A 16,635-nucleotide genomic window follows, 5' to 3' on the forward strand; every position below is an offset into this window, starting at 1 on the left:
TGCTTCACCGAGGCCTGTGATTTTATTGAATATAAACATTTGCTATTTTCCACTTAGAAACCATACCCTTAGAAACGTGTTGTCTGTGCAGTTATGCCACATTATATAAGAAACTGTCAGGACATAAAAAATAAATACAGCTATTAAAATACAAAATGCCAGAGATAGATGGGAACAGCTCTGTGCAAAGGCAACCCCCCCACCCCGCGCGCGCGCGCGCACACACACACACACACACACACACCCCAGTCTGAGGGCAGAGGCGCTGCCCAGCACTGCCCCACCCAGCACCTGGGGTCTGGGAGCCTCCTTTCTCACATCCACTGCCCAAGCCCACCCCGGGGAGGCACCTGCCAGTCCCCCCCCTCCCGTGCGGCAGAGCAGCCCTGGGAACCTTTCCAGCCCCTCTCAGCGTCCTGTCACTCTTCCTGGTCATCCACAGAGACGTGGGTGCCTAAGACAGCAAAGATGACACTGTCCATTCACACGGGGCCTCGGTGCCCGTCCCTCCGCACAGAAGAAACGGCCTTCCTCAGGGCTGCACTGACCTCAGTCACCCAATTAACCGGTTAGAGCCGCCGAGGACATTGTTTCCGAGGACATTGTTTCCGTCAAAGGAATGCCACAGTCAGGGAAGAGGCTGTGGTGGCCTGAACAGAGCCAAGGGTTGGACCAAGACCGGCCAACCCGGGCCGCTCTTCTGTCCCCTCTCCCCCCGAGTTTCAGGCTGCCCAGCTCAGAGGACAGGTCCAGCGTGAGGCCGCCCAGCCCACCACCCCAGGAGCTGGGCTTCCAGGGCTCCGTGCACAGGGATCCAGGGCCCTCTGCACATTGTGGGGCTGGGCACGGCAGGTCAGGCAGATCCCACCCGCCCGTCCCTGTCCCCAGCCAGCAGCCAGGAAGAACCTCAGCCCAAACACTCCAGCTGCTCCCCTCCCCACACCGACTCCCGCGAGAACACGGCTCCCCACGTGTCCCTGCGGTGGAGTCTCCAGAGCCTCCAGACGCCAGCGCACTGACACAGGAGAGAGATGCCTCATTTAAGTTTCTTTCTGACTCTGAGTATAGAAGTAAGAAGTAAATGTTAGGACAGAATTAAAAAAAATTCTAGAAAAACTGGCTTAATTCAAACAAGTGTAATTCTCAAGTTATCACAAAATTTCCCCACAAAAGTTTACAATCAGCAAAATATTCTCATTTTTCATGTAGCATTTTCATATAATTCCATGGTTTTGCTAATATTATATTATATTACAATAAGCCTTCATTAATTCCTCAAAATGATGATATAAATAATCAATCTGTACAACCTACCATAGAATAAAAAACTGAAGCAAAGATTCCCAATTGTTTCCATAGCAGCCAGGCACAAGAACCCCCTCAGTGCCAGCCAGGAGATGCTCGTCTAGGGGAGCAGGGCCTCAGGCAGCCCCAGTGGGGCGGCCCAGCAGCACTCACGGCTGTAAACACCACGTGTCCCAGGGAAACCGAGGGAGGAGCAGGTGCAGGGATGAGGGGACTCAGTGCTGGGTCTGGCAGAACTGGCTGGGGTCCCCAGGAACACGGAGCTGGAGGGCACGAGCTGCCCGAGCCTCACCTGGCACGCAGCACAGCAGTGTCAGGTGAGACACACCTTGTCTCCCTAAAGTTACAAAATCATTCAGGGAAAAAAGAACAAGCAAGTCAATGCTCACATCAGTGGTGTTTACCCCAACCTGAGTCCTGCAGCCCTGTGATCCTGCACAGAACGGTGGCTGCCGTTCTGAACCGAGTCCCCACGGAACCGAGTCCTCGACACCTGCACCCACAGCCCACCAGTGCGCCACAGGGAACCACAGAACCTGTGCTGACATGTGGCTTACATAAAAAAGTGACCAAGTAACTCAGCTGGGAAAGTTCCAGTAGTATCCCTGTTTCCTTAAGAGTCCAAATTATAAGATAGACGTGACAATTCAAGTTTTCTATGTTAGGAGCCTAGTCTAGGTAGGAGATTCAAACCTTGGGTCTTAAAATAAGGCTTTCTGTGTTAGAGATTAGACATGAGCCCTCGGGTGGGAGGGAAAACTGCCCAGCGGGCTCCCGGGACACAGACTACCTCAGGCTCACGTCTGACATTCTTTGTCCTGGAAGATGTTTCTTCCACTGTGTCTCCCAGAAGCAGTCCCACCTGAGCAGTGGTTAAAAAGCAAAAACATTCATAGCCAAAGTCATTCAACACAAAAGAGAAAAGAGCTCTATTGTTCAACCTTCACATTCTATGTTCAAGTTTCCACGACACCGCAGGGAAGTTAGACCTTATGGAGAACCAGTGTGCAGTCTTCTCTCTCCCTGAACCTGGTCGCCATCATGGCCGCATCTTTGGCGTGTACAGTCTTTGAGTAGTAGTTGACGATCTTGCCATCCAGTTTGTACTGATGAGGGATGCTCTCATAGGGTTTGAGGTCAAGGTCCAGCACAGACACGGAGAAGGCAAATCTGGATCTCGACGATGGGACGATGGGCCTCTGATCAGAGCTGAAAGTACAAAGGCAATTTCAGCCCTTAAATCCTCTCGTCCCAGCTCACAGAGAACACCCATTCTGCATGTCAGAGTGCGCACCTGTGCCTACAGCTTCTGCAAGACAGACACCTGCAGGAAACCACCACCACAATGCAGACCGATAAAAAACTAAGTACACAGGATATCTGTGACATCCCCCGTATCCTAGTGGGACGAGTGACGATGGAAAAGAAACTGTAGCACAAAACCTAAGAAAAAGTAGATCTGGCCATTCAACAACCAAATGGGTAAAATGTTGAGAACACACTTCTTACACACCTTCCCACCTCTGCTGAAAGTGCAGGCCTCTTTCTGCCTTCTCAGTTGGAGACAGCTGTTTCATCTTTTATTCTCAAATCGTATCTGCAGGGTTTTGTGTTTTGTTCCTTAGGACTTAGTTGTATGTTTTTTCTAAACAATGGAAGAGTCATGTGTATAACAATAGATGAACAATTACTTGTACTTAACACTTTGAGACTGATTCTGACTGTTGTACTGAGACCACCGTGTGTCCCACTGAGTTGTCAGCATGCTCAGTCACAGTCTGCATCCAGGTGACTGGTGACAGGCATTGGATCAGCTCAGTGTGGCTGAAGGGAAGTGGCCAGGAGTCCTGGTGTCCCCATGATTAACTGTTTAGAAATCATTTAAAAAACAAGTTAAAACAAAACACCAATTTCAAAAGTTTCTGCCTGGGAGAAAGAAGGCCAGTGACCATGTTCCTGTCCTGCTGAATCTAATCAAAGCAAGACTCTGATGTAGCTTCTGCCCGAATGCAGCTGACAGGAGAAAGGGGTCCAGGTGCAGTGTGTTCCTGACTCCCTCCTGAACAGCAGAGACGCATCCACAGGTGCAGGTCTCCCTACAGTGTCTCCTCTCGGGGCCTAAAACCCGAGCTCAGCACAGCTGGGCCTGGGGCAGTCCCTGTCTGCAGTTATCAACAGGGCTACACACATTCAAGCACACCCCATTTCTTACTTCAGAACCAGCACCCAGCAAGATGGTGAGAATCTATCACCTCATGGCCAGAGGGATGCCCTATGCAGAGTCTGATCCCCAGAAGCTCCCACCGAGCCCAGGACCTGGCTCCCGACACCTCAGCAGTTTGCCACCTCTGGGCATGTGACCTGCTCCTATCCCAGCATGTCCATTCTAACTGGGGGCAGCCGCCCGGGCCCTCGGCCCTCCCCGTTCCGCACCCGGCGTCCTCGTGCCAGGCGGGCGCGCAGCGTGTCTGTGCTGCTCCTCACCCTGCATCACGAGTTTGTGGACTCCTCACAGCTAAGCACTGGGGCATTTGCTTTGGGGATAATGAGTTTTCAAGTAAATGGAACAACCTTTTTCTGTATTTTAGTTATAATCTATAAATGTGCCTCTACGTATCCTATCAGAAAATAGACAATTCTGTGCCTGCCAGAAATGCTTAGTTAAAAGCAGAAAGACGGGACACTGGCAGCCAGTGACAAGGTCATCTTGACCCAGAAACTCTGGCACAGGGATGCAGAACATTCCGCAAATACTGTGTGGGGTTTTACACCCTGAAGATCAAGGCCGAAAATGCTATGTATTTACTAGAGAAGATTATCGGGTTTGTCTTGAATTCCTAAAAAAGGCGAGGAGGACCCGGGACGACAAGGTGGTGGCTCGGGAGCGGTGCTGCGGACAGGCAGCAGCAGAACGCCCGTTTTGTTTTCAAGGCTTCAAACAACTCTTGAGGCCAGCACGTGAGGGCCTGGCGGGGGAAGGCCTAGGGACCTGTGGTTACTCAGGCTTCGGAGCCTGGACAGGAGCTTGGGGCTTTTTTAAGAGGACTCTCCACCACAGTATCCAAAATGCTTCTAATAGGGTATTTTCTTAGAAAACAACAGTAATCATCAATTTAATAGATCAATCAAAATTGCTCTCCATAAATGTTTTTCTGACTGAATTACAACTTTGTCGAGGGCAAGAGTCAGTAAGCGGCGTGATCTCAAGCAGCCTCGGGTCAGCCTCAGAACGCACGTGATCCTGCTGGGCTCTGAATGTGGGGAACTGACTCGTCACACCACAGAACCCTGCGAAACCAGAGACAGCGACACGGCACGGTACCTCACCTTGCATCCTGCAGACAAGGGGACAGCGCGATCATGATGGAGCAGTCCTTTGCAGTCATGGCAACCCGGTACTGCTGCACCTGTTGGGGAGGAGAAGTCAGCTCCGGGGCACTAGGCCACCACCACATGCACTCTTCCTCCTGTGAGGTCTGGGAACCAGTCCCAGAACCTGGGGCTGGTTAGGACGCTGTAGGCCAAAGAGCTCCTCAGAGAACAGCCCTGCCTTCTGGCCTCATTGCAAGCAGTGTGTGGACCCCAAAGCAAATGCTGGGATCTGTCTGCAGCAAAGTAGCCTCAGTCTGCCGTGGAGACAGCAGTACTAGCTGCCTCCACCACTGGGCTGGCCACACAGCAGGGTGAGCGAACACCACTCCGAACCTCGGGACGGCGGTGCACAGACATCCACCGAGGTCTGTTTAGCACACCCCTCAGGTCATATCACACTCAGAATGTTGTGTATCCACCTGGAAAGATGCTGCAGAGGGTCCCCATCTGTCCTGGTGTTAAGCCACTTCATCCCCACTGGCAGAAATGGCCACTGTCCTAGCTTACGGATGAGGAGAGAAAACCTGCTCATGCTGCACTTCGGGGCGCTAACAGGGTGGACACAAACTCTGGTGTCTCAGCTCTGAAGTCTATGCTCTGGACTGGGCTGCAAGCACGCGTGCATCTGTGCACACCGGCCCAAATGGCACCCACTCGGGCCACTGACTCCACCAGCACAGCACACAGCATCATTTGCAGTCTGACCTATAAAGCACTATGTGCTCACATGTTACAGACACAGAGAAAGCCAAAAAGATGGGCACCTTTATATGAAATTTGGGGCATTCTTTTCCCTTTCTTCATTGAACTTTCCTATATAATTTTAATTTTCTAGATTGAATAGCTCTTGCTTTTACAAAAATAAAGTACAAAAAGGGAAGCAAACCTTCCATGTTATCACTGGCCTCAACATTTGTGTGATGACAGATTAGAACTGGTCTCCCGTTAGTCATTCCCCTCCATGTCACTTAGCCAGGAGGACCCATCCAAAGAAAACACTATGCTGTATCTTCCCCACGACAGGACTGTGCAGGAAGAAGAGGGGGCCTTAGCTCAGGCCCGACTGCTCTCCCTGGGGTCCGCACAAACCTTGACAAGTATGAGAGAGTTCTTCTCCTACACTATTCATTCAGCTAGGAAGTCAGATTTTTCACAATACATTAAAAATTCAGTCCAAAGAATTAGTAAGACATAAATACAAAATATAAAATATTTATTATGCCCTAATTTGTAGCACATAAACCCCAGAAACCATAAAAGACCAAAAAATTTAAATACCTAAAAATTAAAATGTTTTCTACGACCTAGTCATAACTGTAATGTAAAAGACCTGCAAAAGAATGTGAGAAAATGCCTACAACGAATAAGAGGTGATTAGCATCAAGTATACAAAGTGCTAGATCAGCATGAGAGCAGGGAAGGACCCCAGGAAGATATGGAGCAAATAAACCGATGAGAGAAAAAATAGCCAATCAATACATGAAACATTGCTCAGCCTTACCAGTAATAAAGGAAATGTACATTATAACAGTGATGTATTTTTTACTCATCAGACAGACAAACTATCACTATATATGTATATCAGACACTGATAAAAGGGTTAGAGTTATACTTCCAGTAACACTGGACCCTGTAATTGGGGCTGACCCAATGGCTGAAGTCAACTAGCAAAAGTGGGACAAAACATCAAAAACACCTGCTTGAAGGCAGAGTAACAAGACCAGGGAACATTGCTGGACTGAGGGAAGACAAAGACATTGGGTCTTTTTTGCCTAGGAGTGAGGGAGTGAGGGAGTGAGGGAGTGAGGGGACAATTCTGGAAGTTTGGCCAAGAGGCATTTTTTTTTTTTGAGAGGGAGAGACAGGAAGGGAGAGAGAGGGTGAGAAGCATCAACTCAGAGTTGCTTTCACTTTACTTGTACATTGATTGCTTCTCACACATGTCTTGACGAGGGCCCAGCCAGTGTCCCCTTGCTCAAGCCAGTGACCTTGGGCTTTTCATGCAAACAATCTCTGGACTCAAACTGGCAAGCTTTGGGGTCGTACAGGCGATTCCCCCACTCAAAAGTAGACAAACCTATGCTCAGAGCTGGCGACCCTGGGTTTTCCAACCAGCAACCCCAGCATTCTGGTTTGACGCCTTATCCACTGCACCATCACCGGTCAGGCAAGAGGCACTTTAAACCAACCTCCAGGGCTATGGGTACAATAACCACAATGAACCCGTCCGTGTGTTACTACCCAAAATTCTGCATCTGAAGACTGAGTGAGCCATAAGTCAGCAAGCCTTACCAGCAACTGCAGCTCTGCTCCACAGTGCACCGCCACCAGACCTAGGGTAGGATGGACCCAGCTGGCAGTGCTTCCTCGGCCCCTGGCCAAGCAAACCTGAACTCTGCTCTGGAAGAAGATACCATCCTAGGCCTTAAATTTTTCTAAAATAACTATACAAACAGAATTTCTGACATGTAAGCGCAAAACACGCTGACATGAATGGAAAAAAAACATGACAGAGACACAGACAGGTGGACTCCAGTACTGGAGAACTTCAAATGAGAACCAGATTATAAAAATGAACCATTTGAGCCCTGGCTGGTTGGCTCAGTGGTAGAGCGTCGGCCCGGCGTGCGGGAGTTCCAGGTTCGATTCCTGACCAGGGCACACAGGAGAGGCGCCCATCTGCTTCTCCACCCCTCCCCCCTCTCCTTCCTCTCTGTCTCTCTCTTCCCCTCCGGCAGCCGAGGCTCCATTGGAGCAAAAGTTGGCCCGGATGCTGAGGATGGCTCCGTGGCCTCTGCCTCAGGTGCTAGAATGGCTCTGGTTGCAGCAGAGCGACGCCCCAAATGGGCAGAGCATCACCCCCTGGTGGGCATGCCGGGTGGATCCCGGTCAGGCGCATGCGGGAGTCTGTCTGACTGCCTCCCCATTTCCAACTTCAGAAAAATACAAAAAAAAAAAAAATGAACCATTTGGAAATTTTAGAAATAAAAACTATAAAAATTATTAAGAATTCAAAACATAATTTTAAAAGATTAGAAAAAGCCAAAGAGACTTGCTAAACTGGAAGATGGGTGTGTGTGTGTGTGTGTGTGTGTGTAACCACAATGAAGTAAGGAAGGGAAACTATCAAGGAAAGGACAATGACAAATCACCAGCAGACCTACACTGAGGGAACAGGAACAGTGTTCTTCACTCTTCAGACAAAACCACAGTGATCCAGGTACAAGCTCAGAGAGGTGGAACACAAGGGCACGCTGCAAAAGAACCATGTGGGTAATAGACACTGACTGCGTAAAACATTAACAAAAACATCTCCTTGGCCCTGGCCAGTTGGCTCAGTGGTAGAGTGTCGGCCTGGCGTGTGGAAGTCCCGGGTTCGATTCCTGGCCAGGGCACACAGGAGAAGCGCCCATCTGCTTCTCCACCCCTCCCCCCCCTTTCTCTCTGTCTCTCTCTTTCCCTCCCGCAGCTGAGGCTCCATTGGAGCAGAGATGGCCCGGGCACTGGGGATAGTTCCTTGGCCTCTGCCTCAGGCGCTAGAGTGGCTCTGGTCACAACAGAGCGACGCCCCGGATGGGCAGAGCATCGCCCCCTGGTGGGCGTGCTGGGTGGATCCAGGTCAGGCGCATGTGGGAGTCTGACTGCCTCCCTGTTTCCAGCTCAGAAAAATATAAAAATAATAATAAATAAATAAACCAAAACAAACAAACAAACATGTCTTCTTTAAATGAATAGAATACATAACAAGGCCCTGGCCGGTTGGCTCAGCGGTAGAGCGTCGGCCTGGCGTGCAGGGGACCTGGGTTTGATTCCCGGCCAGGGCACATAGGAGAAGTGCCCATTTGCTTCTCCACACCCCCCCCTCCTTCCTCTCTGTCTCTCTCTTCCCCTCCCGCAGCCAAGGCTCCATTGGAGCAAAGATGGCCTGGGCGCTGGGGATGGCTCCTTGGCCTCTGCCCCAGGCGCTAGAGTGGCTCTGGTTGCGGCAGAGCGACGCCCCGGAGGGGCAGAGCATCGCCCCCTGGTGGGCAGAGCTTCACCCCTGGTGGGCGTGCCGGGTGGATCCCGGTCGGGCGCATGCGGGAGTCTGTCTGACTGTCTCTCCCCGTTTCCAGCTTCAGAAAAATACAAAAAAAAAAAAAAAAGAATACATAACAACCATAGCAAAATAATTCAGGAATAATAATAAAATGGACTCTTAACAACTATGCATTGGCCCTGGCCAGGCAACTCAGTTGGTAGAGCGAGGTGATGAAAAAGATAATTAGAAATCTCATGTTTGGTAATTAGTTCTTTTCTAAAATACCACCGTGTGTCAAAAGAGAAATCTCAGTGCCAGTCGGAGTGAGCTTTAATTGCACGGCACTGCAAGGGGCCTGCAGAAGTACACTTACATTGTGAGTGCAGGAAACGGTTTGTTCTCAGATTATTATTGCACTACTTCCCATACACACTGTCGACCTACTTTTGTCCACCTCTGTATACAGCTTTAAATAAATATTCTAGAAAAAAATAAGGCCAAAACTTAATTTGGTAAGCATTTATCAGGAAGAAGTTAGAGAAAGAAATTATCCAAAGAAAGGAAATAATCAAGGCCAGAAACTAATGAAATGGAAAAATCATAAAGTGTGAAAGGGTCCTAAATTACATTTTACAAAACTGATAAATTCTTGATGGGTTGTGTTCAGAAGACAAATACCAGAAGTCAGGAATGAAAGGGCATTCTTCAGATCTTATAAAACATTAAAAGAAAATAAAAGAATATTATAAAAAATTATATGCCAACATTTTGAAATTTTTCAATAAATTAAGATTTCTACAACATACCACTTAATAAAATTGACTGAAGAAAGTGAAAATCTGAAATTGAGATTATAATTTAAAGTTTTTCTACAAAGACAACCCTGGTCCCAGATGGCTTCACCTGTGATTCCACAAAATATTTAAGAAATCATAGATTTACTTTACCTCTTCCAGAGGGAAAAACACAGTCAGACATTACTAACACATTTTATATCAGGTATACCCTTGATACCAAGACCTAACAAAACATTACAAAAACTCACATTGCTCACAAGTATATATGCAAAGACACCTAAGCAAAATATTAGCAAAGCAAATACCATAATCTATAAAAAGATACATCATTACAAATTGTACAATTAACCACATTAACAGATAAGGGAAAAGTAATGTGATCATTGCAATAGAAAAAGAAAAGATATTGATAAAATTTAACATCCACTTTACCAAAAATAAAAAATAAAAAAACTACTCTTTTAACAAATCAGGAATAGAGAAAACGTGCTTAATCTGATAAGAATTATCTTTTTAAAAAATAAAACCCCAAAAAATCCTACAGCAAACAATATATTAATAGTAAAATGCTTTATCTTCAAAAATGGGGGCTATAATTCCCACTATCACATATTAACTACATGCAATTAAGCAAAACAAAGTAAGTGTAGGTATGAAGGTGGGATAGGAAAAAAAAAATCAAATTCAGAGACAATATGATTACATACAATGAAAATCCAAAGAAGCTATACATTTGTTAGAATTAGTGAGCTTAACATGGTACACAGATAAAACATCAAAATAAAAAATTGCTACCACAGTAACTGCTGTAAAATTAAATATTTTAAAGGATACCATTTGTATCTAAAACTATCAAATATCTGAGAATAAATCTATTATGTACAACATAAAACTTCTGTAAAGTCAATCAAATATTTTTTCCAGATTTTAAATAACACCTAAAAAAATACAAAATGACCTGATCTCACGGTGGCACAGTGGATACAGCGGCGGACTGGGATGCAGAGGACCCAGGTTCGAGACCCCAAGCTCACCAGCTTGAGCGCTGAGTCATCAACTTGAACATGGGATCATAGACATGACCCCATGGTCGCTGGCTTGAAGCTTGAGCAAGAGGTCACTCCCTCTGCTGGAGCCCCCTGGTCAAGGCACTTATGAGAAATCAATCAATGAACTAAGGAGCTGCAACAAAGAATTTATGCTTCTCATTTCTCTCCCTTCCTGTCTGTCCCTATCTGTCCCGCTCTCTGACTTTGTTAAAAAAAAAAATTCAAAATGCCCATGGGGGAAGACTCAATATTGTATAGCTGTCAACTCTTATGCATTCTTTTAATGCCAAACCAGTCAAAATCACAAGTTTTGTTGTGCTTTTCCTGTGGAACTGAACATGTTGATTCTAATATTGATGTAGACTAGCAAAAGGTCAAGAAGAATCAAAGTGTTTATTAAAGGAGAGACATCCTTGAAGAACACAGAAGGGTTTATTTTACTGGTTATCAAGACTTGTGATGCTATGATTGTGGAACAATTCCAAATGATAATAAAATAAAACACTATTTCATGCTGCACCAAAAATCAATTGCAGATGGGTATACACCAAATATAAAGTTTATAAAGTTTCTATAGGTCTTTAAGGTAAAAGACTTAAAAAGAAAAAAAAAAGATGTAAATGAAACTATTTTAAAGTTATGAACTTCCTTCTGAAAATAAATTATTTTTTAATTACAGTTCACATACAATGTATTAGTTTTAGGTATACAATATAGTGATTTGATGTTTATATAACTTACAAGTGATCATCCCAATAAGTCTAGTACCCATCTGACACCATACATGATTATTACCATATTTACTTATTTTAATGATTTTAATTTATTGTGTTTACATAGATTCAAGTGTCCCACCAAATATATCTCTCCCCACCCCCGTGATCCCCTCAGCTCCCCTCCACAATATTTACTTTTTAAATTTTTATTTATTGATATTAGTGAGAGAAGAAAGGAGAGAAGCAGAGACATGAAAGAGACAGGAACATCTATCTGTTCCTGTGTGTGCCCTGTCCAGGGTTCAAACTGGCAACCTCTGCCCTTTAAGACGATGCTCTAGGAGCCAGTGGTCAGTAAACTCATTAGTCAACAGAGCCAAATAGCAACAGTACAACGATTGAAAATTTTTTTTGAAAGCCAAATTTTTTAAACTTAAACTATATAGGTAGTAGGTACATTCCTTATCAAGGTAGCGCCCACACGTGGTATTTTGTGGAAGAGCCTCACTCAAGGGGCCAAAGAGCCGCATGTGGCTCGTGAGCTGCGGTTTGCCAACCACTGCAACCAACCAGGATACAATATTATATTACTATATTCCCTATGCTACACTTCACATCCCCATGTCTATATTGTAACTACCAATTTGTACTTCTTAATCCCTTTCCCTTCTTTATCCATTCCCCAACCACCCTCCCATCTGGCAATCTTCAAAATGTTCTGTGTCTGTGAGCTTATTCCTATTTTGTTTGTTCGTTTATTTTGTTTTTTTAGATTCCACATATAAGTGAAATCATATGGTATTTGTCCTTCTCTAATTTATTTCACTTAGCATAATATCCTCTGGAACCACACATGTTGTTGCAAATGGTACAATTTCACACTTTTTTAAAAAGATTTTTTTATTGATTTTTCGAGCGAAAGAAAGGTGGGGAGAGAGGAAGCATCAACTCACACTAGTAGTTGCTTCTCTTATTTATGTGCCTTGACTGGGCAAGCCCAGGGTTTCAAACCAGTGACCTCAGCATTCCAGGTCAACACTTTATCCACTGCACCACCACTGATCAGAACACACTTTTTAATAGCTGAGTAATATTCCATTGGATATATGTACCACACCTTGATCCGCTGGTCTGCTGATGGGCACTTCGGTTGCTCTCACATCTTGGCTATTGTAAATGTTGCAATGAACATAGGGATGCAGGTCTTTTTTAATTAGTGTTTTGGGTTTCTTTGAATAAATACCCAGGAGTGGACTGTTGGGTCCTTCTCTGTCTCCTGTTATGGCCTTTCTTTTTATATGATGTAAGTAATGCACCCCAGCTTTTCTTTTTTCCGTTTCCATTTGCATAAAATAGCTTTTTCTATCCCTTTACTTTCAGTCTGTGTCTATTTGAAGTGGGTCTTTTAAAGACAGCATATGTATGGGCCTTGCTTTCTTCTCCACTCAGCCAGCCTGTGTCTTCTAATTAGGGCATTTAATCCATCTGCATTTAAAGTAATTATTTATAGGTTTTTTATTTATAGGATTTTATTATTCATATTTTTTATATTTTTTCTTTTTAAAGAAGTCCCTTTAACATTTCTTGTAATACTGGTTTTGTGGTGAACACCTTGCTTTTCATCACTTTGAATATTTCTTGCTAATCCCTTCTGGCCTGATATGTTTCTGTTGAGAAATCAGCTGACAGTCTTATGAGAGCTCCCTTGTAGGGAACTAACTGCTTTTCTCTTGCTGGTTTTAAGGTCCGTCTTTGTCTTTAACCTTTGACATTTTATGATGTGTCTTGGTGTGGGCCTCTTTGGGTTCACCTTGTTTGGGACTCTCTGCTTTCTGAACTTATATGTCTTTTTCCATCACCAGGTTAGGGAAGTTTTCTGTCATTGTTTCTTCAAATAGGTTTTCAATCCCTTCTCTCTTTCTTCTCCCCTGTTATGCCTATGACGCAAATTTGATATGCTTTATATTCTCCCAGAGGCCCTTTAAACTATTCTCATATTTTAAATTGTTTTATTTTTTGCTGTTCTGGTTGGGTGTTCTCCCCTACCCTGTCTTCCAAATTGATTTGATCCTCTCCTTCAATCTAATCTGTTGATTCCCTCTGATGTATTCTTCATTTCAGTTATTGTAGTCTTCATCTTTGACTGGTTCTTTTTTGTTTTCTATTTCCATTTTTATGTTTTCTGTCTTTTTGCTGGCGTTCTCACTGAGTTCATCTATTCTTCTTTAAGGTTAACTAAGCATCCCTCTAACCAGTGTTTTGAACTCTGCATCTAGTAGATTGCTTAGCTCCATTTTGTTTAGTTCTTTTTCTGGTGTTTTGTTCTGTTCTGTCATTTGGAACATGTTTCTTTGTCTCCTTATTTTGGCTGCCTCCTGTGTTTTTTTCTATGCATTAGGTAGAGCTGTTACATCTCTCAGTTTTGGTAAAGTGGCATTGTGTAGGTTTCCTGTGGGACTGACTGGTGCAGTCTCCCTGGTCACCTGAGCTGGGTGCTTTAGGTGTGTCCACTGTGTGGGTTTTGTGTGCTCTTCTGTGGTCGTTGAACCTTGACTGCTGTTAGGATATCTGTTGGATGATTGACCTTTAGGCTGATTGACTATGAGGACTGGCCATATCATAGTGGAGGAGCTATTGTGCAGGGGCTGCCCCTACGGAGCAGGATTATCTTTAGCAGGGATCTAGTGCCTGTCAGGTTCACTCTTTGGTTGGTCATTTGTGGATGTAGTTGGGTGGTGTTCTGTTGTGGTATAATGATGGCCACCAAGTTTGTTGGTTCTGGGTCCTCTGGGGAGAGGCTCTGGTACAGGCCAAGGTCAGCTTTGCTCTGCGCAAAGCCACATGGTATGACCTACCAAATGATCTGTAGGTGGTTGCCACTTGTGCTGCGCTCAGAGGCATCTGGGAAAGGCAGAGCTGTGAAAGAGACTGGTTGTCACTAGTGCCAGGGTTGGGGCCACTTAGAAAAAGGTATGGGCACACCCAGGCCAGATGCTGCTTGTTTGGAGTTTGTGAACCTTTGACAGATTTTAGGGAAATCCACAGTGACAGCTAAGTTCACGCTGTTTGTATGGATAAACTGCTGGAAGCAGCTTGTGTGGGTCTGCAAGTTAGGTGGGACAGGGTCTCAAAGAATCACAAGGGCTAGGTGAATGGCGTTAGGTTGGCAGAGACTCGGATATGACACCTGTCTGCCAACTCTGTGGGGGAGTGTTCAACAAATGAATAATGGTGTCTGCCAGCACTTCTACCTGGGAGAAAGCTGCCCTCCAGCCCTTGCTCGGAAGCAGTCCAAGAAGTTCCTCCCCTTGTTTCTCTGGCACTTTTTAAGCCACTGCGCCAGTGATCCATCAGTGAGTAAATCTGAGCATGGGCCCTTTAAAATGAACACCTGGGATTTCAGCAGCCCTCCATCTCAACAGGATGGAATCCCCACTGGTTTTCACAGCCAGATGTTGTGGGGACTCCTGTTGGGGACCTCTGCAGAGGAAATATCCCTTCCATCTCTTCACCGCCACATGTGGGTGTGGGACCTGCCCGTTCTGCATCTCCACCTCTACCAGTCTGAATGTGGCTTCTTCCTTAGTTACAGGGCTTCTGTTCAGCTAGTATTCAGGTGGTTCTGAGTGATGTTCTGTAGTTTAGCTGTAATTCTGATGGGGTTGTGGGAGAAGACGAGCACAGTTTTACCTACTCTGCCACCTTGACTGGAAGTCTGAACTTCCCTTCTTAACAAACTCCATTAAGAGAGTAAAACAGCAAGCTACAGAGTAAAAGAAGCTATCTGTAGCATATATTCTTTAAAGAATATATAAAGAACTCCTTCAAATCAATAAGAATATGGCACACAACAAGAAGAGACTGGGCAAGAGACTTAACTAAGTATTACCACAAAAAAGAAAATACACACAGCCAATAAACATATGAAAAGGTGCATAATCTCATTTCTACGCAATCAGCAGAATGGTTAAAGTTAAAAAGACCCACAGCCAAGTGATGGAGAGGTTTGGGGAAACAGGGGCTACCCTGGTCTGTTGTAGGGAACAGAAACAGTAATCTTGCTTTGCAGTATTTGCCAAAGCTAAATATGCTTATACCTTTGGACTAGAAATGCCACTCCTCTGAATATATCCAAAAGAAACATGTGCACAAGGACACCAAGAGATCTGAGTAAGAATGTCCACAGAAGCTTTATACATAGTAGCCAAACACTAACAATTCAAATGTCCATCAACAGTAGAATGGATCACTATAAAGCAATGCAGATATGGATATGCATACAATAACATGAGTGACTCTCGTGTCATATAGAGCCAAAAAAGAACATGAGATCTATATACATGATTCCATAAATAAAATTCAAAACAGAATACACTGGACCATCGGGATACAAGTCAACATAATTGTTAACTCTGGGAAGAAAGAAAAGAGGAATAACTGGACAGGAAACCAATAGTGATTCTGGTTGGCTGCCAATGTTCTGTATCAAGACCTAACTGGCAATTCTAGAAGTGAGTGCTTTGGACAAATCACTAGGCTGTGCATTTTTTCTGTGTACTTTTCTGTGTATGCTATATTTCACAATACAAATGGTTAATAAAAAAAAACATTAGAAAATAAAATATTAAATACTAGTAATATCTAGTGTTTTGAGCATGGTGAAAACAAGTGCCTTCAATTTTTGCAAGAAGGAACACAAATTGGAAAAACCATTTTGAGAGAATAACATGACACAATCTATCAAAAATCTAGAAATTTTATTTCTAAGAATCTATCCTAGCACAAGTGTCCATCAGCAGACAAGTGGATTAAAAAGCTGTGATACATATAAACAATGGAATACTATACAGCCTTGAAAAAGAAGGAAATTTTACTTTTTTTTAACTGCATCGATGGACCTGGAGACTATTATGCTAAGTAAAATAAGCCAGACAGAGAAAGACAAATATATGATCTCACTTATATGTGGAATCTAACGAATAAAGTGAACTGAGGAACAGAATAGAGGCAGAGGCGGTGTCCCAGGGGCCAGAGGGACAGCAGTCAGAGGAAGGGGGATGAGGGGACAGGATCAGAGAAGGTGAAGGAATTAGTAAAACTATATATACATAGTTATATAGTTACAGATACAGATAATAGGACAGCAAATCCCAGAAGGAAGGGGGGAGGTAGGGCGAGGAGGGCAAAGGGGGTGTAAATAGGGACACGGGGGGGTGAGGAGTGAGGGTGTTATATTCAGTGGGACATTTGAACCTATATTAACACAATAAATTAAAATTAATAAAAATTTAAAGATTTTTTAATTTTAAAAAAAGAATCTATCCTACACATATGCTTATGTACACAAGGGTTAAAGTACAAAAATGTGAATGTCA

The 16,635-nt window shown here is 44.5% G+C and overlaps 1 protein-coding gene across 1 annotated transcript in view; it reads right to left on the bottom strand.

The window, feature by feature from the left end:
* Positions 1 to 3: 3 nt before the first annotated feature.
* IPPK (inositol-pentakisphosphate 2-kinase) overlaps positions 4 to 16,635 on the bottom strand; it is a 58,615-nt gene continuing 41,983 nt past the window's right edge. The window contains exons 12-13 of the mRNA XM_066257462.1: positions 4,633 to 4,712; positions 4 to 2,514 (exon numbers count right to left, since the gene is read on the bottom strand). Of these exons, the coding sequence (XP_066113559.1) occupies positions 2,289 to 2,514; positions 4,633 to 4,712 (306 nt within the window). The 3' untranslated portion in view covers positions 4 to 2,288. The remainder of the gene's footprint in view (positions 2,515 to 4,632; positions 4,713 to 16,635) is intronic.

This window comes from Saccopteryx bilineata, chromosome 2, assembly GCF_036850765.1.
Source record: "Saccopteryx bilineata isolate mSacBil1 chromosome 2, mSacBil1_pri_phased_curated, whole genome shotgun sequence".
Lineage (NCBI taxonomy): Eukaryota > Metazoa > Chordata > Mammalia > Chiroptera > Emballonuridae > Saccopteryx > Saccopteryx bilineata.